At 42.2% G+C, this 26,730-nt stretch overlaps 1 protein-coding gene and 1 long non-coding RNA gene across 3 annotated transcripts in view; one reads left to right on the forward strand and one right to left on the reverse strand.

The window, feature by feature from the left end:
- ANP32B (acidic nuclear phosphoprotein 32 family member B) lies at positions 1-24,607 on the forward strand. Of its 2 annotated transcripts, none has more exons than XM_043565588.1 (7): positions 1-528; positions 9,760-9,909; positions 13,447-13,569; positions 18,957-19,146; positions 21,747-21,871; positions 23,102-23,171; positions 24,158-24,607. In XM_043565588.1, exons 1-7 carry the CDS (start codon positions 475-477, stop codon positions 24,223-24,225), a joined length of 780 nt encoding a protein of 259 aa, XP_043421523.1. In that variant the 5' UTR covers positions 1-474; the 3' UTR covers positions 24,226-24,607. The 2 variants fall into 2 exon arrangements, with proteins under 2 accessions (XP_043421523.1, XP_043421522.1); XM_043565587.1 differs by having other exon boundaries at positions 121-528; positions 24,137-24,607.
- The window catches only part of LOC122474614, a 15,631-nt gene continuing 11,810 nt past the window's right edge, over positions 22,910-26,730 (reverse strand). The window contains exon 3 of the long non-coding RNA XR_006294957.1: positions 22,910-23,200. This is a non-coding gene — a long non-coding RNA (uncharacterized LOC122474614). The remainder of the gene's footprint in view (positions 23,201-26,730) is intronic.

The following is a 26,730-nucleotide window of genomic DNA, read 5'->3' on the forward strand; positions in this document are numbered from 1 at the left end:
AGCCGCCCCACGTGCAGTCGGAGGGAGGGAGGAAGTCGCTCCAGTCCCCGGGGCTGCGCCTTTCCCCCCCGGCCTCCGCCCCTCCCGCCGCGCGTCTCCCCGCCCCGTCCTTGGTGCAGCCGCGGCCGCCGAGCCGAGCAGCGCCGCGCGGGGCCGAGTCGAGCCGAGCAGCCGCCCGCGCCGCGTCGCCGGTTTAAGCGCAGTGCGGGGCCGCGGCCGGGGGCGGCGGTAGTGAGACCAGCGCTGCGCTCCAGCCCCCTTTTCCCTCCATGGTTTCTCTCCGCTCCCGTGAGTAACTTGGCTCCGGGGGCTCCGCTCGCCTGCCCGCACGCCGCCCGCCTCCTGGGACCGCGCCGCCGGCCTCTGCCGCCAGCAGACCCCTTCCGACGGCCCTCGCTGCGCAGGCCGGGACGCCTCTCCCCCCTCCGCCCCCGCCGCGGAAAGTTAAGTTTGAAGAGGGGGGAAGAGGGAAACATGGACATGAAGAGGAGGATCCACCTGGAGCTGAGGAACCGGACTCCGGCAGCTGTAAGCAGAGACCCCGTCGGGCGCCCTCTCCCCCCGATGACTTGCATGTAATGGTGGCCACCTGCGGGGCCCGGGCCGCGGGTTCGCCAGCCCCGGCTCGTAGAAGGGCGCAGCTCGCGGGCTCGGACAGGGAAGGCGGGCGGGTTGGCGGGCGTGGAGGGGGGGAGCGAGCGCGCGGGGATTAACTCTTTGGCGCCCGCGGGCCCCCGCGGCCGTCTGGGGAAGGCAGTGGGGTGGGGGAAAGCAAACTTTGAGCTCTTCGCCCGCCGGGGTCCTTCCCCGGAGGAGCGCGTGTGCGTGTGGCCGGCGGCGAGGGAGGGAGGAGGGGGTTGTGTAACGCTGGGAGCCATGTTTGCAGCCTCCCGGGATGCGCGGCCGGGCGGAGGCCGGGCCTGCCGAGGAGCCGCGCGGCTAGCCGGGGCTGGGCCGCCCGGGCTCCGAGCGCTCCCGGACGGCCTGGGAAGGGGCTCGGGCGGGGCGGGGACTTCTCCGGTCAGGCCTCACGGTTGGCGCCGGCCGGGCTGAGGGCCGGGGCCGTGGGGGTGAGGAGGGGGGGCTGTCGGCCTCCGAGGGGGGCAAGGAGCCCCCTCGCGCGTCCGGGGGGCTTGGGCGGGCGCGGCCTCGCGCGCGCGGAGCGGGGGAGGGGCGAGCCGGGCGGCGGAGGTGGCGCAATCGCCGCCCCTCCCGAGGCCAAGTTTGAAAAAAGGACGCGGTTCCCGCCATTTTTCAAGCCTAAAAATAAAACTTTCTCCCCCATTTCTTTCGCTCCCCTTTCGTCCTCCGGGCCTTCCCCACTCCCGGTCTCCCGGGACGCGCCCCGTTCGGCCCAGGCCAGCCGTGGTGGCGGCGGCGACGGCTTTGCCTTTACTCCTCGCCGCGGTGGCGGAGCCCGGGGCCCCTGCCCGGAGTCTGGCCCCTCGGTGTGGGCGGGCTGCGGCTCCTCGCGCCAGCCGGGGCGCGCCACGGTCCGACGCAGCGCCATGTTGGCGGGCGCCCGTCTCCCTCCGCTGCGTACACCGGCCTGTGGGTTCGAGCCGCTGCTCCCGGGCCCAGACCGTGGTTTGTTTTGCGCCCGCTTCGCCGGGACTCGGCTCGTACTGGCGGGAGCCGCGCGCTCCGGCCGCCGCCGACTCCTCCGGCTCGACTCCTCTCGGGCGCGCTGCCGTCCCCCTCCCCCGTTCTTAAAAGGGCAACGCCAGGCGGCCGCCTCCGCCCGGGCTAGGCAGCGGGGGTACGGGCGGGCCTCGGCTGGGTTCGCGGGCCGCGCAGTCCCGGCGGCCTCTGCCCCGGCACGTGCTCCAGGGAGGCCGGCACCCGCCGCCGCGGCTGCGTGAGCGGCGAGCGGGGCTTTGAGAATCGCCTCTTTCTTCTCCACTCCTGCCCTCGCGGCGGCCGGGCGCGGGGCCATGTTCCCCGGCGCCCGCGCGGTGTGGCCTTGCCTCCGCCAGACCGGGGCCTCGGGTGAGTGGCGTTCCCTGGCCTTGGGGAAGCCCAGGGGAAGTCCTCCCACTCTGCCCCAGTCGAGCGATGGGCGCGCTTCGTGGAGGCAGGTAGCTGTGGGTAATAAGTTGCTAACTTGTGAAAATTCGTCAACCAGGGTTTGCCTGGTGTCCCCACAAATGGGGTACCGGGCGGGCCGCCCCGCAAGCCCCCCCAGCGTCCCCGGAGGATATGAGGCAGTTGGGCGTCTCGGCTCGGCACTCTGGGTTTTAAGGTTGAGGTTTGACCAGGGCCGTCCCTTCCGTCCACAGTCAGACATTTTGTGTCGGCCACGTGCTAGTGTAATGAACGGTTAAGCCTCCTCGCACCCTAAAACTTGAAGAGTGGTGTTCCCATTTTGAGGAGTTATTAATTTTCATACCTTTGCGTTATTACTGCGTAGCTGCACGTCAGTGCAATGTGGAGTAGTTAGATTTAGCCAACATTTCTAAAAGTATGCACATGGGACTTCAAAGCGCTTTAAAATCTGGAATTTGAATTCTTTGTCCGCAAACTAAAGTGCTGTTAAAGTAGTAAACTAAAGTAAGAGCAGTGTTCTTCCTATCAGGGAAGCACAGCTGGGATGATGTTCCCACTATATGGAATTTTTTCGTATGCGATATCTAATATGTTACTTCTTAGAAATGGGTATATAGGTGCAGGTTTTAACTTTTCAGGTAATCCTCTTAGGCCTTACACTCTTGCCAAAGACAGGTCAGAGTCAGGTGATTGTTTCATCAACGTTAAAAGTCAGTTTATCTTTGGCACTGTCCACATTTCAAGGGTTCAAAAGCAGCAGGTGATTAGTGGCTACTGTGTTGGACAGGACTAGCCTACAGCAGTCCACTGGTTTATTAAATAAATATTTGAGTACCAGCATTATGGCAGGGCCTGGAAAAGCAGGGTGAAGTAGAGAGCAGCCTCCTCCATTCTGAAGCCTCAGAACCCGGTGGTGCCTATTGCACTGGTGCGATTTAGGGGCTTTGGGAGCATCCTGGGAGCCTGCCAAGGTTGGGGGATAGGCAAAGAAAGGCTGCCCTAGGGAACCTGAGGAGGAGACAGAGACAGCAGGAGTCAGGTTCTTAAGAAAGGAAAGCTTTGACCTTAAACTGGAGGCTTTTCAGGAAAAAAATGCAGTGGATTTTGAAGGAAATTCTAAAAGAGGAGTTAAACAGTGTTTTGCGCAAAAGAATCATCCTTGCGGCAAATGAAAAGTTTGAAGATGACTCCTTTAAAACCAAACTCAGTCACATGGCTATTTATGTTTGTTGTGGGGCCAGCAGTTACAGAGCAGACTTGGCCTCTGGGACCCTTGTCATTTGGGAAAAGAAAAAGAACCCTTTCTTCACTGAATGTATAATATGGACAGGAGCTCTTAAATGCATACATGCATCCCATGGTTGACCTTAAAATCATCAAATGAGAACTAAGACTTTGAGGAGGGTGAAGGTTTAATCACATTTTTTTTTCTTTGTTTAGACCAGATGGGCTTTTATTGTGCCCATGGCTGGTTTTTTTGTTCGTTTGTTTTTGTTTTTGAGGTTTGAGTATGACCCTGGTAACACTTTTACCTTCTTAGGTTCCTTGCCAGAATACATGAGACCAAGATAATAGGTTTAGTTCACCTATTACCATATCCTTATTCCTTAAAACAAGTATGGACATTTCTTTAAGAGGGTACTTGCAAAGAAATGTATAATTCGGTTTTTTTCTAAGACCAAAAGAGCTCTTCACATCAGGTGTGTTTTCATAGTGGAAAAAATGGCCTAAGATGGCATTTAAAAATAATCTACATAAAGAATGGAGATCACCATTTAAAACTATAGGCGAAGGTAAGAAATACCTTATGCAAAATATTTGCATTGTCAGTTACTTCACTGAGAGCAAATTGTGCAGTGCTGGAACATACCGTATACACTACAGAAATTGGTATTTTCAGATGTGAAATGAGACACTGGCATTCAATAGTGAGATGTAATTTAGTTATATTCTAAAATTGGAAAAAATATGTGTTCCTTATGTGAGGCTCTCATCCTTCCATTACACCAAACATGACACTCTTTTCCAGCACACTTAGCCTTGATGTTAGCTGTTTTTGAGTTTTCCATTCAAAGTTAGAAAGCCCAGCAGTTCTGTGGTTCACAGTGGATGTCCATGTGGGACCCTGGTGGGCTGTGTGCGAAGACTAGGCACTTCTCACCCATAAGAATTGTCTTTACTTAAGAGACACATCTCCGGTTTCCCCACTTTTATGCCTTTTAAAATTTTTTCCCCAACTTTTGCCATCTTGTCTATTAATGTAATTTTGAGCACAATGGGGTATTCTGATTGGTTGCATAGCCAACTAATTGTTGGGTTTTTTTTTCATTTTATAAGTAATCTAAATTGAAGAAAAAATTAGATACAGATAAGTCAAAAATCCTGGATATAGATAAACATTAATAAAATAGGGTGGGCAGGTGTGTGTAAGATTTTTATCTAGACATTCTGGTGTATGGTCTACCAGAATGTCTATTTTTTTCCAAAGCCAAATTCTGTTAATGCATATATTATTACATAAATAGAGTAAGCTTCTTTATCTCTCTGTCACTATTATTTTACAGTCTTATTGTTAATGTTTGCATGGATCATAACTTATGGGGTGGTTAGAAGGGTTTTTGCCATTTTAAATAGTACTGAAATGAACTTCTTGTAATGTGAATCTTCTGTCAAATTGCTGTTTAGAATGGTTCATTTCTTTACCTACCCACCAATAGGATATGAGTGTTTCCTTCTCTCATGTTGACAGTTCTGTCACCTAAACACAGCTGAGAACCTGATCTAAATTTGTTCTGTCATTTTGAAAACATTATTTTAAAATAATGGTAAGGAAAAAGGTTTGAACATTGGTTAACTCAGAAGAATGGAAATTGGCAAGGATGACAGAAGTTACTTATTCTACATTTTTGGATGATTTCACTTTCTGCAATAACCATGTATTACTTTTCTAATTAAAAGAATTGGTAACTCTGTAATTCTTCCATGTTTCCCCCTCCTAACTTATAACTGGGGAAGATCACCCAAGCAATTTAAACCAGGTAGGTTTTGTTTTGTTTTGTTTTGTTTTTAAGTAGCCAGGAGAACGGGAAGTGAGAGCAAGTTGGAGAGGGTGAAAGGAAAATTGCTTGATTTTTCTCTGTGACCCCTAGCACCCATCGCCATAACTTGGCTACAGTATAGTTCAGATTTTTCAGTGAAAAAGTATTAGAAAACAGTACTGTTTTACTGATAGTTGCAGGAAACAAAAACACGAGTTAAATAGGAAATAATATGGATTACTTTCAGTTAAGTGTTTATCCTGAATTCATGTTTGGAAAAAATATATATAGTTTAATTAGAAAATGGTGCTGATGAGTGAATTGGCCTTAAAAGTCCCATCCATCTTCAAGCAGAAGTCCAGTTAACTTCATCTTGGACCAAACAGCTCCCTGACTTGTACACACAAATGTACAAGTGCCTGCCCATCCTTACCTCCTTAGATAGTAGCTCTGGGAGGATTTGGAACATCCAAAGGAGAAGCTGGGACCATTCTTTTCTTGATTAGAATCCCTCATTTATTGAGAGGTCACGGGATTATCTATCCCCAACTCCCTACCCACCGCCCCCTCTTCTGCAGTTGTTATCTCCCTTGCAAGTGAGTCAGGATCGCTTCATAGTCAAGGTGTAGAGGTGGAGGAGGCTTAGTTTTCTCAAATGTTGCTGACCCCATGCCTGAGAGCCGACACGTTTTGCCATGTTCTTGTTTAGAACTTTAAATGGGCTGGAGGAAGGCTGCTGAGGGTTGACTTTCCAGACCTGTTATCCTGGGCACAACCCCAAGTGGAACCCTCCTGTGGCCTCTGCTTTCTCCAGTAATTTCTACTCTGCTCTGTGCATATTCCTCAGTGGCTGATCCTCCTGTGCCTGTGGCGCTCTGTTCTAGCAGATAGCATGCTTTACTACATCTTCAGCTTCCTGGAAAGGTCAAGGGGCATGCCTTCTCTGCTGAGCCATACAATCCTCTGCCCTACTCCCCCCCCAGTAAATTCTGTTACCTTCTACTCATGGAGAAAATTAAAGGTCTCCAGTGTGCATTCCCTGAACTTCTTGCTCTCCCGCTTAGAAACTCCCCTACACCTGTATCCATCCTGACCTCTGTAGGAAGAGCTCCCTGCCTCCAACAAGAGTAGAATGATCTCATTTTTAATATGTATTTACTGTTGTAGTTGAACATCAGTTTTTTAATGTGATCTGTATTTTTTATGGCTTGTCTGTTTTTTGTCCATGCTTCTTTTGAGTTATTTTTTTTCTCACTTAGGGTAAAAACCGTATCCTTGAGCAAAAGATAAATAAATGCAAATACCTAAAATTTTCATATATCCAGAAAGGTCACATTCTGGATATATGTTTAAATACTTAAAGTATTTAACAGACGGGTTGGTTGCCATTTTAAGTTAGGAACTCAGAACTCAGTAACAGAGACTCGAATGTCTGTATTCTTTCATCTAGCAACAAATTGTGAGGAGAGAATCCTAATTACAAAAGAAATTTTACACGAAGGTATTGTGCCATTATTATGATAGGGAGAATTAGAAATACATTCAACAGGGAGGATTGTAAAGTAATTTTTGGTTCATCCATATACTCTAATGTTTTTAGTCATTTAAAAAATATTCAGAGTTGTTAAAATAAGCTAAGTAATAGAGTTTTATCTCACGACATTTGAAATATACAAAGAGACTGAACTAATATACCAAAATCTTCATAGTGACAAACGTAAATATTACTTGCATTGATGTGATTATGCTTGTGATCAGAAAGAGGTTCTCTTTATATCCAAGTTTTCTATTGTATCATCTACTCAATCCCCTACAATCCTGACACAAATCCCAATACAGTACTCTGACAAGCCTGTGACCAGTTTTCCTCATTTAACAGTTGTGAAAACTCTTTCTCATACTGAGATATAGTGGTAACTAAAGTAGACATTACCCTGCCCATCATGAAACTTGAAGTCTAGCAATGGCTTTTAAAATTGTTATACTTGTAATAAGTTAACATTATCACCATTGAAATGCTAAACAAGGTTATGTAGAGCAAGCTCTCCCCACCACTCAGTTTCTCTTCCTGAGAGATTTTCTGTACATAGAAGAAAGTGTGTGGTCTATAGCATAAAGGATAATACCCATTCTGCACATTTTTCATCCCACAGTGTATCTTGGAAATACGTCCCTTGTTGATGGGCCTTTAAGTTGTTTTCTAATTTTTCAGTCCTTTTTCAATAACTTCTCATGCTTTATTTCCATAAGCCTTTACACGTGTTTGAAACTAATACTTCACCATTGGTACCACTCTCAGTTTTTCTTAGGTCTTTCTTGCAGGTTCCTCAGGGTTCTGTCGTTGGCCCTCTTCTTAGGGATTCCATCCTTCCACTATTGTCTCTGCCCTGATGATTCCAAATACAGAACTGACAACCCGCCTCTATTCCAAACCACATTCCCAAAGGAACTTTAAACTCAGTAGCCTTCATGGTATTCATTACATCCACCCCTCAGAAAGCCATTCCCTGCTTATTTCCATCTAGCTACATGGCTCCCATTTTTGTAAGCCAGAACCTCAACTCCCCTCCACCATCTTTCATACCCAGCAACTAGAACCATTTAACATTTTTTTTTCTCCCAGTTCCTTCCTCTTGATTCCTATTTTGCTGTTTGGTTCAACAAACCAGTTGAAAGAAATATCCAAAAGGTGATTTCACCCAGTGACCTGGGAGGCAATATGGCTAAATCTAATTCGTCCTCATTTGGCTTTTGGCATATAAGTGTTACTCTGTATAATTTGGATCCTCTGTCATATAGTCATAGAAAATCCCCCAAACCAAGTGAGAACATTTTAGTTGTAGTGCTGTATTAGGTGTGTGGGCAGTTACAGTTGACTTTATTTTTATGGTTTGTTGGTTTTACTTTTTTTTTTTTAATACAAAAGAAATACATGCTTATAAAAACCTCATTACAAATAGGAATAAACAGCAGAGGTAGGTCCCTGTCATACCCCTACTCCTTTTCCCCAGAAGTTACTTTTTTAGCACTCAGTATGTTCCAGGTGCTATTCCTCTGCAACTCCATGCGGTGAGTACTGTTATCTTCACTTTGCAGATGAGGAACCTGAGACACAGAGAGGTTAGGTGAGTCTTCTGAGATCACACAGGTTGTAAGTGGTAGAGCCAGGAGGATATGACTTCAGGCATCTGTTTGTAGAGCCCACCTCTCCTCATTTGACACCTTAAGTTTTCAGAAATACTTATTTTCCGTAAAAAGGGGGGAAATGGCAGAGATGTGTGAAGAAATGTGGAATGAAGGAAAGAAAGACTTAAAGGTGTAATAGGCCTGCATGCATCCTAACTGAAACCAGGGCTTATGAGGAGGAAGTAGACAGGGTAGTGAGAAGTAGTGAAGAAGCAAGTGAGAAGTTGTGGTGTTGTGTGTATCACGACTCTAAATCTGTTTCCTTCTCTGTAAACGGGGGGAGGGTGTTGTGGTGCAAAGAATAATGAGTAAGTTCTCTGTAAATGATAGCAATTACCAGAATACTATCCTTGGATTTTGCACTGGAGGATGAAGACATTACTAGCTCATATTTTTTAGAACTATGAGTATCTTACTTCCATGTACCTGCTTGATGAATGCTATCAAACATGGTAGATTCACCACAAGAATGCCTTTGGCCGTTACTGCCGTTAATTCTAATTTGCATCACTGTATATTGACCAAAATGTGTTAAAAGTTGCAAGTTTCAGAGTTAACCACAGAACAGGAATGGAATAGGGATTATCATGGTAGATATTCACAGACTGTTTATTAATTGATCAGTATTTAAAATCATGGGGCACCTGGCTGGCTGAGTCAATAGAGCATGCAACCCTTGATCTCAGGGTCGTGACTTCAAGCCCCACGTTGGGCTTAGAGTTTAAATAAATAAATAAATAAATAAATAAATAAACAAACTAACTAAAATCTTCAGATATGATACCCTTGGACGGATTGGAATTCTGAATTTCAGGATCCACAAAGGAGATTTTATGGCCTGAAAAATCTAATTTAATGTTTAACAGTTTTCTCCCCTGGAAATATCTTCATCACATGTAACCCAAATTGATCTTTGTTTTGAATTAAGGCCTCTTGTGTCTTGACCCCTTCTATTGTCAAGATAATCTTAGTAAAGATGAGTAAATGTGTAGTGCAGAAACGTGTTGCCAAAATCTCTTAGCGATCTTGTTGGGAAAAGCAAATGTTTCCTCTTCTCCTGTGTCCATCTCCTGGGCGTTGAGGGAGACACAGCCCTGGAAGGGGTGGGGTGGTCTTCTCTGCATTTATAGTTAAAGCCGCGCCTTGGGAGAATAGACTTGGGAAAAGGAATCAGGGAGATAATAGTTTCTTCACCTGTATCTTAAGAACTGTAGTTTCTGTCTCTGGAAAGTAAAGCGTTTAAATCTTTTTTATACCATGGTGTAACATTCCATCCTTGATATCTAGTAGTATATTGTTACTAAAGGCTTAATCATTTTTCATTTATTTATAACTGTGATCTTGGTTTAAGTAGAGGCTGCCCCTGTATGTGGGTGTTTTTGCTCCGTGTTTATGGTTGTAGTTTTTGCTTCGTTCTTTGTTTTATGTATGTTTTTGAAAGCTTGGTTTTGTTTTGTTTTTTTTCTTTTTTCCCCTTTGTCATTCACAGGTTCGAGAACTTGTTCTGGACAATTGCAAATCAAATGATGGGAAAATTGAGGGCTTAACAGCTGAATTTGTGAACTTAGAGTTCCTCAGTTTAATAAATGTAGGCTTGATTTCAGTTTCAAATCTCCCCAAACTACCTAAATTGAAAAAGGTAAGTACTTTTTCTTCAGCAGTAAAAGAGAGAACATTATGAGAAGGGAAACATAGGTGATTTTACTTGTAAGGAAGCATTTAGTGTAGCAGAAAGCACATGGCCTTTGGAACTGGGCATATCTGGGATTGGATTCCAGCTCTATCATTTCCCTGATGGGTAATCTTCTGCAGGTTACTTAATCTCTCTAAGGCTCAATTTCCTCACCTGTAAACTGGTGCTACCACCTGACCTTACAGAATTGCTGTGATGTTTGGAAATAATACATGTTGGATGATCAATAAATAGTTATGAAGAATAATTATTTTGTGAATAAGTTACTAATTAATTGCTATAAATTTGTTGGTATGTTAGCTATGTGTTTTTTCTTAGTATGCTCTGGTTTAGGAACCACAGGGGCCTCTCTTCATGTTTTGTTTGTTGATTAAGGGTGAGTTTCAGTAAAGACTTCAGATTTGTAATCTATGATAATTCAAACCCATTACGAATTCTTAATGATTAGAAAGAAAGTTTAAAATGTGTTGTGATTAGGCGCACCTGGGTGGCTCAGTTAGTTAAGCATCTGACTCTTGATTTGGGCTCAGGGCATAATCTCCCAGTTCATGGGTTTGAGCGCCACATCGGGCTTTGTGCCGACAGTGCAGAGCCTGGTTGGGATTCCCTCTCTCCCTCTCTGTGTGTGTGCCCTGCTTGCACGAGCACATTTGCACTCTTTTTCTCTTTCTCTCCTTCAGAAAAAAAAATTAATTAAAAAAAAATAAAATGTGTTGTGACTGCAAGAAATCACTGTAATGAAGCTACTGTATTTCCCTATCGTAATTGATGGCTCATTGTTCATATTTTATTGGTCTAATTATAAACCAATCAGACCCCCCCAACTACCAATAAAAAACCCTCAAGGAAAATGTTTTCTCATGTCCTTACCCATGTAACTGTCACTGAGCTCCAGAATGTTAAAACTGGAAGAAACTTTGCTCTTCTAGTCCCTTATTTTATAAGCATAGCAATAGACCCAGAAAGGTATAGTAATTTGCCTAAAGCCACCTACAAAAGAGGTTTGTACTAGAGCCAAAACTAGAATCCGTATCTCCTATTTCCTAAACCATGCTTTTTCTATTATATAATAAAAGATACATGGTCACATAAATATTGCAGAATTTTCCACTGTTTCGGTGTTCATGTTATTAGGGATTTTAAGCAGAACTGTCATCCAAAAGTACACATTGAAGTCTGGAATCAGAATTAGACAAAATGCAAATAGGCTGTTCCTGTAGTCTGTTTGAGTCCTGAGAGGAACTTGTTTTGGGTTAAGTATATGAATTAAAAACCAGAAATGTTTACTTATTTGCCTTAGTTAGGTAATAAGTGTTCAGGCAGTCCTCATGAGTTTCAGGTAACTTAGCTTCCTATCAGGAAGAATAATCTTGTTATATTTAAATTGGTAAATAGTTCCCTTTCTTCTGTTAAGCATCTACTTTACAGGTTCAAGTATAATCTTTTTATGTTTACATGGTTATTGGTGACATTGGGAGCTCTGGTTAGCCCATTAAACAACTGGTGGCTTTCTGGCATGTATCTACGTAAACTTGATGCTAGTATGATTCTAGTGTGTATTTTGTGTTGTTTTCCTAGCATCCTGGTACATTTTCCTGATGTACTGTGGTCTGTGTGCTGTCTGACTTAGAAGAGGAGTGAATCAGTGACCCATCTATATAGGCTTTATCAAATTCTTCTGAAGTCTTGTTAATCACTTCCTTGCAGAGTTAGGGAGGAATGGAGAGATCCTACAAATCAAACTTAAAGGCAGATAAGATGTTCTCACAACTGATACAGACCTTATTTTCTTTCTGTCCTAGAGCACAGATTACTTTTTAACAAGAAACAGGTTCTGAAAGAAATTTTGTTGTACGAATGTCACAGGTTTCCTAAATTTACACATTGATTTCATTTCAAAATAAACATGTCACTAAATGCTTTGGCAGATTGCCCTGTTTCTCTGCTTCCTAAGATAGTCATGTTGAAAGGATACGAACATTACATAATGTGTGATATTCCAACTAACCAAGAGAAATGGTCTCTTTGTTTTGATTTACTAAAATCTCAGTAAAGCTAACACTTGAGTCTTTGTTGATTATAGACTTGTATTTTTAAATCTAGACCATGACTAGATAATCTGACTGGAATATCCCATGGGAAGGAAGAAATGTTTTGAAATGTTGCAGTTTCATCTTCTGAAATATTTAATAACACCTAAGTTGTTGAAGACTTGAGTTGTCATTTAAAGTCATTCTTCCAACAAATATTGAAGTTTTTAAAAGTTCTCTGTTCTGCATCATGTAGTTTATTTCATAGCATGCCAAAGACCAAATTACATGAAGTTTTCATGCTATTCTTTGTACGTAACATGGTGGGAAAGGCAAATTCTTCTGAAGCTAGCCTGCCTGGCTTCGGAATCCTCAGTCACCACCAGAGCTACTTTGTGATCTTGGCCAAGTTTTAGAGTCGTCTTTGTAGTTCATTTTTCCTCATCTGTAAATGCGGGTAATAATTCTACCCTACCCCATAGGGTTAGTAAAAGTAAATGAGTTCGTGTATCTCTAGTGCTTCAAACATTGCCTGGCACTTAGGTACTGTGTAAGAGTTAGATGAGGTTACCGTTGTTGTTGGCACTTAAAATAGAGAATTGAAACCAGTTGTATAGCCTAAGTTTTCTCATCTGCAAACTGAAGAGTTTGAATTATATGCTCTCAACTGTCTAACTTTTCCAGGCTCCAATTTCTTTCACTTCCCATTCTGATTCCTTGGTGAAGGCTCTTTCTTCATTGGCACACGGCTTGCTGTGCTACTTGACCTGCAGCTAAGAAATAAGAGTAGGTTCTTATAAAGGCTAGTGCGGCTTTATGCAAGAAGTGGCCTCTGGGGACTTGGTTTCGGCAACCCTGAAGCTGTTGCTCCACTCACTTTTCTGAGGTCATGGAGCTTCTTTAAGGGCTTGTTTTGGGGCCTATCCCACTCCTGTAGCCTTCAGAGCAACATTCCCCGGTGGCTTCCAGGTATAGAACCCTACAATGTGTCAGAACTCTACAGACCAAATTAGGTTTCGAGTCGCCATAGTGAGTTTTGTTTGGCACACGGAATAAGCTGCTTAGAATGCACAGACCATTTACCCTTCCTGGCAGGTATAGAGTATTACAACTTCTCAAAGAATTCTAATTTGCTTTGACCCACTTTTTAGGTTAGAAAATGGATTCACTGATATTAGGAGCCAGATCTTGAGCAAACTATTACAATTAGCAACTGGTTAAGGAATTCTTAACTTCTAACACAGCTCTTCTTATCCATCCTGTTTCTCCTCTTCCCCTGAAATGCTCTTGGAATCTATAAACTATTTATCTGTGTTTAATCAAATAGAGTGAACAAACATGTCCTGATAGGAACAGAGATTATTTGATCTTGATAAATATTTAAAAACTGTATTTGGTACTTAAAAGTGTTTCTCTGTGTGTATTTGTGTGTATATTGTATATTATCTTGCAGCTTGAGCTCAGTGACAATAGAATCTTTGGAGGTCTGGACATGTTAGCAGAAAAACTTCCAAATCTCACACATCTAAACTTAAGTGGAAATAAGCTGAAAGATATCAGCACCTTGGAACCTTTGGTAAGTATGTGAGAATTTGGAAACCAGGACTTATTGGTCATTTTCATTTTCATATTTCTTTATACTGAGGGAAATGCTTGGAAATAGTAATTGATCAAGAAAGTGGTGGTTCTTACTATAATACTTTCTAGAGAAGTTTTAAAGATCAGGGCCTTTCTAGTTCTGTGTTCTATGGCTTTGCTCTCCCTACCTGATACTGCGCTGGTGTCCTTTCACAGGGGAATTCTTTTCTTTTTTGTCTTTTTTGAGTTTCATATATTGACCATAGCCTTAAACATTTATCTTAATTTTTTTCCCCCCAGACTGGCCAGGCTATTCTATACTGTTATACTTGTATAGAAAAAGCTATTCATACTGGTGGCATATCTGAGTTGTAGGTGGAACAGTCCAAGGACAGCTCCAGTAAGTTTTAGGTCTTCTAATTGATTTTGTGCCCCAGCTGGATTGCTGTTGGCTTAAGTTTTGCATGGGAACCGCAAAATCCTCCTCAGTCTTACATACTAGGATAAGCTATGAAAAGATAAGTTTAAGTGCCAGTTGGGTTGCAGGCTCGCTGTGTGACCTTGGGCAAATTGTTTCTTCTCCCTGGGCCTCAGTTTCCTCACTTATGAAGCAGGAAGGCTAATAATCTCTGCCTTACCTTACTTAGAAGTTCTGAGAATAAAATAAGGTAATACGCTTAACTCTGCTTTGTAAGTCGGGAAACTGTACTAATGGGGGTCCAGTCCATGTGGAGATTGTAGGCCAAAAAAGAGCTGGAGAGAGAGGTTAATGCAAGGTATGGGGCAGCCTCCCAAGCTGTTCTGTTTGGCTGCCACCTGGAAATTTCTATGAATTTAAGATTGTTAAGTGACTGATTTCTCTAAATATGATATTCTGTAAATTTGGCATATATACAGAATTCCATTTTAATATGGCTAATGGAACTCCAGCTTGTTTCATACTATCCAAAGAAGCCTGTGGCTTCTTACTGTTTTTACATATACATAAAGTCAAGTGTTTCCATTTGACTCACCTTACAAATGTTAATTGGAAGAGGTTTATGTAAGCATATAGGAGGTGTCTCAAGATCTGGAAGAGCAGAACCCAAGAGGATAAGGCATCTTTCTGTACTATCTCTTTCAATTCTGATGTCACAATACATTAAAATATTTGGGTTTCACATCACTTGTACAGAATGCTTTATTAGTATTTCAAGGAAGGGAAGGTAGTTAAATTGTGACTTCTTTTAACAAAGGATTTCCTGCCAGAATTATAGCATCTTTTCCCTTCTAATCAATAATTAAGGCTCTACTCCAATGTAGGCTAAATTGCCTTTTATTGAGTCCCTTTATTTTTATGTTTCATTAAGTGGACCACATTTAGCTCATATTTCTCAAATGTTAGGATCCTGTTTCTTAGCTTTGCTTCATGAATTTTGTCCCCTTTTCTGATATAGGTACACCCCAGGTACTTGGGCTCCTTCCTTTTTTACTGGTTCTATTCTTTCCCTCCAAACCAATCCCCGTTTCCAATATTTAAGGAAACATTTATTGAGTTTTGCTGTATTTGAGGACATTAACATTTGCCCAATGTGTCCTCCTAGAACCCAGAGAAAAGAGAAGAGCTGTACCTCTTTTAGAGATGAGGAAACCAAGTTTAGAGAGTTTAAATAATTACTCAGTGGCCACATATCTAGCGATTCAAATCCAACTCTGCCATTCTTTCCATTGCCTTTGGGGCATATTCTTTTTACCTACAAATTTATTTCATACCCAAATTGACCTTAAACTGGGAATTCCAACAGGAGTACTAAAGTAAGTGCTGGTGTCTCCCAGTTGACAGGCTACACCAAGCCTTTATTGTTTATGTGTCAATGATAGGCCTATCGATTCACAGTCATTGTGAGCGTAAGAACACCTTTTTTCTAGAACAGAGTGCCACACAGTACCTTCTCATGCTGGATGACTGGCTGTTGCCTAATTCTTATGCCAACTGGAGTCCTCTTTGATGTTTCACCAGAAGCCTTTGTCAGTGTCCTAGCACACAGAGGCAGAGCAGAAGCAAACCTTGTATGGGATTTGTTTTCTTGGGTGTTCTGACCTGGTCATTGATGAATGAGGGCCATTTGGTGGTTGTGAAAGTCTCAGTCCCCAAGGACAGTGAAGAATGAGAAATAATCATAATTGTATTTACCGTTTTTAGAGGATCTGTTACGTATCATACACTGTAGTAGATGCTTTATGTGTGTTGTCTCATTAGTATTCCTCAAAAAATATTTCTACAAATAGAATAGAAATAACATGGCCCTCATTTTACATATGAGGAAGCTGAGGCTTGGGAGAGTCTGAATCCCTTGTCCAGAGTCACACACTTGGCTAGCCAGTGACAGAGCCACAGTGCTGCACACCCCGCGTGGAAAAGCCTGGGCTCCTGCCATTCTCCTGAACTTGTTGTTCACATTCCTAGGGGTGTTAGGGTAGGTCTCCGGAAGTTATATCCCGGAATAAAAAAAAAGCTGTAGGAGAAGGTGAAGGGGGGGAATGTTGGGTCCATTTTGTCTTCTGAAAGTTTTCTTCAATGGGAAAAACACCATCCTCATCCTCATTAACCACGTACATTTTGAACACCGTCTACTTTGAGCCCAGTTCTTACAGTCAATGCAATGATTGTGAATGCCTCTGCTTGCTACAGGGACATTAATCGAGAGACAAAGAAGGCATCAATTCAAACTTCCTTGGACACCTTTTTTAAGAGACCTGGGCCATCCAAACCATCCCCCAAAGCCCTTCTAAATTCTAAGAAGGCAAGCAAAATTATTGTTAATAAAATGTTTAATGTTTATTATGGCTAGCCTATTAGTTTTAGGCCAAATTTCTGGTATGGTAGCATTCTGATTTTTGGGTTTCTTTTTTGCTTTTGTTTTTTTTAGCAGTATTTACACATTACATTGGGGTCCTGAATAATCTGTGGGTAGTATATTTGGGGCCTTAAAGCACAATTTTAATATTTTAAGCAATTCTGGAGTACTACAATTACTTGGAATTTTGTTATTTGCTTTCACTTCGTTTTCTAGCATACTGTTTGGCATGTTTGAATTATTCATAATGGGTCCTTTTCTTAAGTAGCCAAAAACCTCACAGATACATGGAGTTTCAGTAATAGGTGAGCTTTGGAGTCTTGTCTACTGTGATAGTAGATGGAATTAGAGAAAGGGCTTGAGGCACTGTAGCACATTAAAGATGAGGGGTTGTATGTATTTTTATGCATCCATTTCCCGAGTATAATTTTGAGAAGTGAAAGGCTTGTTCCTTGAGTAAAGAATTTTTAGACTTTGGGAAAGCTGCCTAAATTTGCTTGTGGTTATATCTTAGCTGGTATAGAGTCAACCTTTTTGTGACGAGAAAAGAGTTCCCAGTGTGTCAGCTAGTTGTCTGGGGTGGTATTTCGACATTTTTTCCCTCTTTGGCAAGAAGTCCTAACTGGGCTTCTGGAGGTCAGGGCCTGCCCAGTGGGGAACCTAATCTGAAAGCTACACAACATAAAAGCAGCTCTCCCTGTCATTAGAAGTTCGGGGACACCTTTCTTATGACCTCAGGGGACTAACTTACATAAGCACATTATTTGATCCATAAACTCTTGGATCATTGTACATTGGTGTTTTGAGGAGTGCATTTGCCTGTTGCCGTAACCCTGTTCGGTGTTCCCTGCTTGGCTGTCTGTTCCCAAGGGCTGCTCAGTGAAAATAAAACACGTGTAGGAACCTCTTTGACCAGGAAGATGAAGATTCTGTAAGTGCAGGGGTCAGCCACCCTTTCCTCTACAGGGCCAGATAGTAGATCTGTTGGGCTTCTGAGGCCATACAGTCTCTGTTGCAACTACTCAGCTTTGCCGTGATTGTGGCACAAAAGAAGCTGTACATAATACATGGCCGAGTTACAATGAAACGTGTTTTACAAAAACAGGCAGTGGACCAGGATGGGCCAGTTGACTTGCCAAGCCATGCTTTAGGGCAAAGAATTTTAAATAATTTTGTAACTCTCCAGAATTAGTCATATACCTCAACTCCTGATGACAAGGTTTTTTTCATCTACATTTCTTCCCAGGTTCTTGTAAATGTTGAAATAGTTTTCCCAATAAAACATCAAAGCCTTCAAACGATGTTTATGTTTTCCAACTCAACTTTACACAGAGATCCTCTTAGTTTTTTTGTGTTAGTACTACTTTCTCAGAGAATACCAAGCTTTTTCTCCTGATTCAGAACCATTAAAAGTGATATTTATGAAGCTATATGTCATATGCCCTCCGGGCTTATTGGCCATATTCTAGAGGGCTCCAGGCTACATGCTGCTTCATGTTTTATGTTTGCTTTTTAAACACTTGTCCCTCTTCTCCTTCCTAAGAGGCCCTGCTGTACTTCTGCTGCTCTTTCCTTACTTGCCTATAATATACTACCTCTGCCCTCCCAACGTCTTCTTTCACCTTGAGTCACAACTTAGTAGAGCTGGGATAGAAATACTAGTACACGGTTGTAATAACAAATGAATCTCTGAGTAAAACAAACGGACAGTTTCTTATCTACTTTGGCTACTCAGAGCACTTTCCTTGGCCCAAGCTTTAAATCTCAACTATTTTGTGTTTCAGATAGAAGACAAAGTTCTAAACAAATGAGGTATTGCCACAAAATTTCAGGGTATGGTAAAATCAGAAGAATTTTATATCAGAAAGCTCTGGTAATAGTATTGATCTCCCGCCTCCCCCCAAATTAAAAAAGAGTAATGTTCCTCTTTCTCCTGAAGTTTCAACTCTGAGTGTCCCCCACCCTTTCCCCAGCCTGTACTGCCTCCTCTCTTCCTGGAGAGTAACTGTATCACTACACTTTGTGCTTTATTATATTCCGTTCTCTAGTGTTTCACATTTGTGTCTTCGAATAGAAATCTCAACTACCTTAAGATTGAATTGATTGATTGAGTGATTTTTTTTCCCATCCTGTCACCCCAGAGCTTTGAAGACTAGGCTTGATATCCATCAAGTTCTTACTGACTATTGGGTTACTTAGATGTTAAAACTTAAGTTTTGAACCAAATTTATTGAACCTGTTTGATTTGTCTCATACAGTGAAAAGATCTAGTTTAAATATTTTTTCAAATTTATTTTTCTTAAAACTACTAATGCTGCCAGAAAAAGACCATTCTCTGAGAAGGTAGATGTAGAAGGTAAATTGTAGAAGGTAAAATCTGGTGACTTACTATAAAGGTTGCAAAGGACTTGAAATGTTTTCCTGAGTATAAAACTGAGTCGGTAGCAGCTAACTGAACAGAGCCTAGAATTTTACCTCTTTGAGAGATGGGTTTTGTTGCTTATGTTCCTTTGGTTTAGAAAGTATGTTTTTTGACCCTTTTCTTCAGAAAAAGTTGGAATATCTGAAAAGCCTGGATCTGTTTAACTGTGAGGTTACTAACCTGAATGACTACCGAGAGAGTGTCTTTAAGCTCCTGCCTCAGTTGACCTACCTGGATGGCTATGACCGAGAGGATCGGGAAGCGCCTGACTCAGATGCCGAGGTGGATGGTGTGGATGAAGAAGAGGAGGATGAAGGTGAGTGGCCATAACATCCAGTGAACCTAATTTTTGCCTTTCAAAGGTCATGAGGAAGCTCCAGAATGTTGTTGTTACGGAGAAAAATAGTATGCATGTGTATAGGCATTCCATTAATTTGGGATTAGGACTTCTGTTGAATTTTAAGAAGCCCTTGGGACACTGAAGCCTTCAAATGATTCGAAATAAAAATGGCTTGTTAGCTAGTTAGTCTTGAATTTGGAGAGATCATAGACTGTGCCCTAACATATTGAAGTAATTGTGGTTTACCCTTTACTAAAAGGACCATCATCTCTCATGTCTGCCTGCCTGTTCCAGTTATTCCCCTTTCTTGGTTACTGTCTGACTTAATCCTCACAAACTACGCTCTGTCAGCACTTCCAGATTGCACTTCCTGATGCCCGTGAGCTAGGTTAGGTTTCTGTGCGTGTTAAAGCATCCCCTCATTTACTTCTTTCATAACCTGTCTCTCTGCTGTTATTGTCCCTTTGAGCTATGCTATTACGATCTTCTTGGGTAGGAACTATCTTTTTCATCTTTATTCACAAGGCCTAGCACTTCGTAGATACTAGGTACATGTCCGTTATATCCAAATGTAAATAAAGCAGCTTTCCTTGCATGGTGACCCACTGATTCTGAGCCACTTAGGATAAATAGTTTCTCGCCTCTCCACTGGCTTAAAAGGAAGCAGAGCGATCACTTTTCACATAAGTCAGCATGAAGAAAACTTACTCTCAGAATTCCTGATGTTGCTGGAATCTGGTATTACCGTATTTGAAGCATTATTTTAAATGTCTTTTTCTTTAAAGATAAAAATCCACAAAAAGAAATGGGCAAGAAAAGTAGAGGAGGAAATCTATCAGGCAGCTTGGGTGCAAATTAATAGTGTAGTACTCTGGTAGCACTTTTGCAGTTTTATGGCAGATTTGAGACAAGGTAATAAAGGATGGGATGTAGGTTGTAAAGTGGACACAGAATAGGACATCCCCCTTTGTTCCAAATGTTCACTTACTCCCTTCACTTGCAGGTTCTCTGTTATTCCTGAAAACCATTTGTGCCTTTTTGTCTATTTAATTAAGCTCACTTTAAACAGGTTGAATGGCTGTGTGTGTAGGAGCATGTAAGGAAATTACTTGGAGGGTGGAGAGCAGCTCCTGAGAGGGAGTATCAGTCAGGCAACAAATTTGCGCATTTCTTAGGTGTCGGGCACTGAGGTATATAGTTCTGAAGGTAAAAACCAGACTTGGTTCCTGTCTTCTTGGTGCTTACTGTCTACTGAGAAGAGAAATGTTAAATAATCACAAGTGAGTAAAGCATGAGGTAAGGAGAAGCATCAGGTGCTTCTGTAAGAGCTTGTGAGCTGGGATTAGGAGGTCTGGTGAGTCTACCTTGGAGAAGTGTGATGTTTAGGGGTGCCTGGGTGGCTCAGTTGAGCGCCCAATCCCCTGCTTTTTTTTTTTTTTTTTCCTTTTTTTAAGTTTATTTTTTTTGAGAGAGATAGCGAGCAAGGGAGGGGCAGAAAGAAAGAAGGAGACAGAGAATCCTAAGTAGGCTCTGTGCTGACATCACAGAGCCTGATGCAGGACTCAAACTCAGGAACTATGAGATTGTGTGACCTGAACTGAAACCAAGAGTTGGATGCTTAATCAACTCAGCCTCTGAGGCTCCCCGAGCGACCAACTGTTGATTTCCGCTCAGATTGTGATCTCATGGTTTGTGTGTTCAAGCCCCGTATTGGGCTCTGTCCTCACTGCTCAGAGCCTGCTTTGGATCCTGTCTCTCCCTTTCTGGCCCTCTCCTGTCCATATGCTGTCTCTCAAAAAGAAATAAACATTAAAAATCAATTAAGAAAATTTAACTGAGACCCAGGTGTTTGAATCAGTGTTAGCCAAGCAGAGAAGAAAGGGAAGAATATGCAGAGACTAGGAAGCAGGACAGCACAGCGAGCTTCAGGACCAGGAGAGGTAAGAACTGGTTGCCTAGAGGCCTGAGCCAAATGGAGTAGAGACGCAGAGGTGCAGGTACCGCTCAGCCTGCCTCTTATTTCCTTCCTCTCACAGGGTTATTACTCTCTTAGATTCCTCATCTGGCAGCTGGCTTTATGGTGATGCCCTTCCCTCAGAGAAGGAGCTCATTATTTATTTATTTTGGGAGGGGGGGTAACTTTTTACTATGGAAAATTTCAGACCTAGACAAAGATAGGAATAATAGTAAATTGAACTTTCATGTTCCCATCATTCAGCTTCAACAATCACTGATTTGTGGCTGATCTTATTTTATACATACACATCCCTACCCACTTCCCCCTTCCTTATTTTGAAGCAAATCCCAGAGATAATATCATTTCATCACTGACTGTTGTAGCATACATCTAGTCCGCCAGGACTCCTGGTCCCCAGATGTAATGGCATCATGATGGACAAAGGGACTGAGTTGCAGCAGCCTGGGAGAAAGGGGGCGACCAAGGGGCATGGGTTTCCCGGACGTTGGTGTAGCACAGCATTTGTTCTGTGGCTCAACCTGAAGTGCCCCAGCACCTTAGCAGGTGTGCCTTATGGGCCATCAAGGGTGTTTAATGAATTCCTTTGGACTGTTTTCAGAAGGAGAAGATGAGGAGGATGAGGAGGATGAGGATGGTGAAGAGGAAGAGTTTGATGATGAAGACGATGAAGATGAAGACGAAGATGTAGAAGGGGAAGATGATGAAGACGAAGTCAGTGGGGAGGTTGGTGCAACTATGTTTGCTGCTCTGTTTCCTATTTGTAGTTAAAAATGTGGGTGATTTTATTTTGTATTGTTCTTAAGAAAAAGGAAAGAAAAGAAAAAGGACTTCCAATGCAATTAGTAAACTTGTAAATAGACCATTAACAGTTGGATGGTTAATTCCTGTTCCCCCCTTTTAGTAAATACTAAGTGAAATCCTTGGCTCTGTGGACTTATCAGTCTTGACCCTTTAACTTATTGGGAGGAAGTAGTGAGTTGAGTGTTCATTCCATAGGATGAGAAAACTGGAAATGTTGAGAGCTGATGTATGGTCTGTCCCTTCTGTTGTGTTGAAGAAGGGACGGGAGGGTATGTTTACCAAGTCTGAACTTGTTCTTGTATGTTGAGCCTAATTCGGTAAATACGTTCTACGATTGCCGTTTTCAAGATTTGGGGATGTAAAGTTAAACAAGAATGTGGTCCTGCCTTGAAAGAGCAGGTAGTCTAGTTTATGGGACACCCAGTAATATAGTATCTTTGAGGAGCTGACTGCCAAGGAGGACAGGAGAAAGGATTGACCTAACTTTGACAGACCTCAGGGAGGTCGTGAAGATAGGCAAAGAAAATGAAATGTCATCAAAAAGCATGTTCTTTATAGTACAAAAAAAGTAAGGCTGAGCATTTATGTAATCTCATAGGTATTTAATGAAATTAAGTTCCTAAAAGGTTTTTATAAGGATGGGAATACAGAGAGTTTTATCTGAACCTGTTCTAAAATTAAGAATTTTTAGGGGCGCCTCTGTAGCTCAGTCGGTTAAGCATCCGACTTCAGCTCAGATCATGATCTCACAGTTCGTGGGTTTGAGCCCGCAGCCTGCTTTGGATTCTGTGTCTCCCTCTCTCTGTGCCCCTCCTCGTGCTGTCTCTCTGTTTCTTGGGGGGAAAACATGAATAAACATTAAAAAAATAACAAAAAATTTTTAATCATTTCTCGAATTATCCATTATAAATAGTATATTAAATTAACATGTCTGGGAAATAAAATGCTTACTTCTGAAAAGCAGTTTTTAAAGAAAATTTTAATTCATTTATTCAGAAAAACGAACAGATCTCAGAACATTAAAGTAGATAAAGATAATATTAAAGTTTTCTCCTTGGTGAATTTTTACATTTATTGGCAAGTTATTTTTCTCTTTGTACGTCTCAGCTTGGCAGATCAACCTAATAGTGGTTGCTGTTTACTGTTCTTTAGGAAGAAGAATTTGGACACGATGGAGAAGTTGATGAAGATGAAGACGAGGAGGATGAAGATGAAGATGAAGGTGGGTCTGATGCACGCACGTTGGTCCTCCTAAGTTAAAAGTCATGGGGAAATGTCCATGAATTTAGAATTTTAAAACTACAGGGAACAAAATAAAATTCCCTTTGCCCTGGTGGTCTTCACAGGGGCTTATATTGCCCTGTCAGTGAGCCTGTGTTGGTACAGACCTCCTGCTCTACGGTGATTAATAATGCCTGTCTGCAGGCAGGAGGCTGGCCTTCAGTCCCGCACTTTAAATGTGTTTTTAGACCCCCATCATTTGGGTTACTGCCACACAGGAGATTTCTGGTTTTGGAATTCTCTCTTTTGACAAAAAGTCTTTCTAATTGGATCATAATTTTTGCAGAGTATATAAATAGTACCTTTCCAGTTTTATTACAGTTAATTCTTTTTCCCTACCACAGCCAAAACCAGTGAAACACCTGTTTATTACTCATTGAGAGTATAGATTCTCCTACCTGTATAGGTTTCAGTGTACCAGATTATTTGCTCTGCTTTCCATTGGTTCATACTTTCTCAACATCTGCTCTCTGTGCCAGGTACTGGACCAGATTTTACATTGAATACAAGAGTTGGGGTCCAGTACCTGCCTTCAAGGAGCTTTCTGAAACATAATGTAAATTTAAGTAATTTTATTGACATAGCCATGAATTTTTACTAATTGGAAAGAACAGGATGATGTATAGGTGTTTTTGGCTCAAATACCTAACAATTCTAAGAAATACGTTTTGAGTTAATACTAACTTGCTACAATTTGAGTCATCTTTTAGATGGCAGCTTAAAGTTGAGAAAACGGGGTTAACCTTGCTGTCATTTGAAATGCTGTGCATTTTGTCCTTCTTAAAATCGACAACCTACCAATTTGATCAGTCTTAACATTTTTTTCATCTCCCAACCATCAGAAGTTCATTGTTGTTACCTCCGTTAGCAGTAACTTAGACAAATGCCTTTCCCATTGTCTTAAAGTGAATTTTTGTTATTGTGCAGAGGAGGAAGAAAGTGGGAAAGGTGAAAAGAGGAAGAGAGAAACAGACGATGAAGGAGAAGATGATTAAGACCCCAAATAACTTGCAAAAAAAAGAACTGTTCAGTATTGGTTGGACTGCTCATACGGATTTGGTAGCTGTTTAAAAAAAAAAAGGTAGCTGTGATACAAACCCCAGGATACCCACCCACCCAAAGAGCCAAAGAATAGTTCCTGTGACATTCCACCTTCCTCCATTTAGTCCCTCTTGGAAATTCACCACCAAGCTTGGGGACTTCACCCCAACAAAATTGTAAGCGTTTGTTAGGTTTTCGTGTAAGACTCTTGCTGTAGCGTGGATAGCTGTGATTGGTGAGTCAACCGTCTGTGGCTACCAGTTACACCGAGACTGTAACAGCATTTTTACTTTCTGTACAACAAAGAAGCTTTGTAAATAAAATCTTAACATTTTGGGTCTGTTTTTTCATGCTTTTCTTTTCTTTTTAATGAGATTTTTTTTTACATTAGGACATTTTGTGTGTCAACTGCCAAAAAAGTATTTTTAAGAATTTAAGTGAAATAAACACGTTCCTCTTTGGTAAAGCCTAGTTGTATGCTTACATTTTTAAATTAGACTTTAATTGTAAGCTCATGTTAAAACACTACAGAACTGGTTTCTCTGGCATTTGTATGTATTAGGTGGTGATTGAGAGGAAATGCACAAGTGTATAGGCTCTTTGAACACTTAAATTTGATTCTCATTTCTCTACTGTGGGAGTAGACTATTACTTATTTGTTTATAAATTTTCATTTTTGAGAGAGAGAGCGTACACGAGTGGGGGAGGGTAAGAGAGAGGGAGACAGAGAGAGGATCCTAAGCAGGCTCTGCACTGAGAGCAGAGAGCCGGACGCAGGGCTCAAACTCATGAACCATGAGGTTATGAATGACCTTAGCCAAAGTCAGCCGCTTATCCAACTGAGCAACCCAGGCAGGTGCCCTGGGAGTAGACTGTTTTTTTTTTTTTTTTTTAATCGTGTGTTTATTTTTAAGAGATAGAGCATGAGTGGGGGAGGGGCAGAAAGAGGGAGAGACACAGAATCCTAAGCAGGCTCCAGGCTCTGAGCTGTCAGCACAGAACCCAACATGGGACTCAAACCCACAAACCATGAGATCATGACCTGGGCTGAAGTCAGACGCTTAACCGATTGAGCCACCCAGGCACCCCTAGACTTTTTTTTTTTAATTTTTTTTTTTTCAACGTTTATTTATTTTTGGGACAGAGAGAGACAGAGCATGAATGGGGGAGGGGCAGAGAGAGAGGGAGACACAGAATCGGAAACAGGCTCCAGGCTCTGAGCCATCAGCCCAGAGCCCGACGCGGGGCTCGAACTCCCGGACCGCAAGATCGTGACTTGGCTGAAGTCGGACGCTTAACCGACTGTGCCACCCAGGCGCCCCACCCCTAGACTTTTTTAAAACAACATTTGAAATTCAGTGCTCTGGAGTCCCTGAAAGCCAATAAAAATGTTAGGTTCAAGTAACAGGTGAGTTAAAAAAAAAAAAAAGTATAAAGGGAAAAGCCTTACTCAGTGTTCTGGGAGATCCTAATTCTAATTACTGCCTCTGCCAGTGGTTTCCTCTATAACCTTGTGTTGACCTCTGGATCACCTCCCAGTCTGTAAAATTGAGGGGGTGTGACCAAATGGCTTCTGAAGTCTCTTGTAGCACTGATGGTCTGTGACCCTCACTGACAGGAAGGTCTGAAGAAAAAAAATGGGCTTTGCATCAAGGCCAAAACACGTAGGGTTTGACTGACAAGTGAACAGAGTATGGTTTGTTATCAAGACAGGCGTGCTAAAGAGGAATGACATGTGAAAAGCCTTGCCAAGGAAGCGGGTAGGCACTGCCCAAGGTCAACTCAGCTTTTCCAGAAGATGGAAATTTTCTCTATTCTTAAAGATCCTAAAGGGATTTGGGGGAGGGGTAAGATGTTCGGCAGTCTGCGTGTTCAATGCAACCATTTAATAGATACGTGACTTTGTTGTCAATGTTTTTTGTAGTAGAAGATTTGAGGATTCTTTTAGCAAATCTTAACACTATAAGCTACTGATCTTAACACTATAAGCTACTGATATGAGTAGGGTTTTTATGCATAGAAGTAGTTTTAAAGATTGGAATCTGAGTGTGTAGAAAAAGTTACATAGTGTCAATGGTACTCCCAAATCGTGTACTTTAAAATTGAAGTCTCTAGGCTATAAAGTGGAGTTTGCTTCTTGCTAAGGAAATTCCAAAAAATTAAATTTTTATTTCAGGTTTAACAGGTACTACTATATATTCTTCAGCCACAAGGCCTTTGCCATTTGGCAAATCTTCGAACATTATAAAGCAATTTCTTCTGTACCCAGGTTTTGCATATATTGCCAAATATCAAACAGTAACTTTGGATGATTGTTTTCCTGCCTCTTTAAGTTTACAGAATTTTTCCAGTATCTACCAAAGCACTTAGGCTGTGCCAGACACCCTAGCCGGACAAGTGGGAGAGGGCTGGGATGGAGACAAGCGAGCTGTTGGATATGCTCACAGTAACTAGTAGGG

This window comes from Prionailurus bengalensis, chromosome D4 (genome assembly GCF_016509475.1).
Source record: "Prionailurus bengalensis isolate Pbe53 chromosome D4, Fcat_Pben_1.1_paternal_pri, whole genome shotgun sequence".
Classification (NCBI taxonomy): Eukaryota; Metazoa; Chordata; class Mammalia; order Carnivora; family Felidae; genus Prionailurus; species Prionailurus bengalensis.

Coding starts and splice junctions, on each gene's coding strand:
- ANP32B (XM_043565587.1), top strand. CDS start 475: ATGGACATGAAGAGGAGGATCCACCTGGAGCTGAGGAACCGGACTCCG. Junction 529..9,759: donor GGAACCGGACTCCGGCAGCT/GTAAGCAGAGAC, acceptor TGTCATTCACAG/GTTCGAGAACTTGTTCTGGA. Junction 13,570..18,956: donor TCAGCACCTTGGAACCTTTG/GTAAGTATGTGA, acceptor CCTTTTCTTCAG/AAAAAGTTGGAATATCTGAA.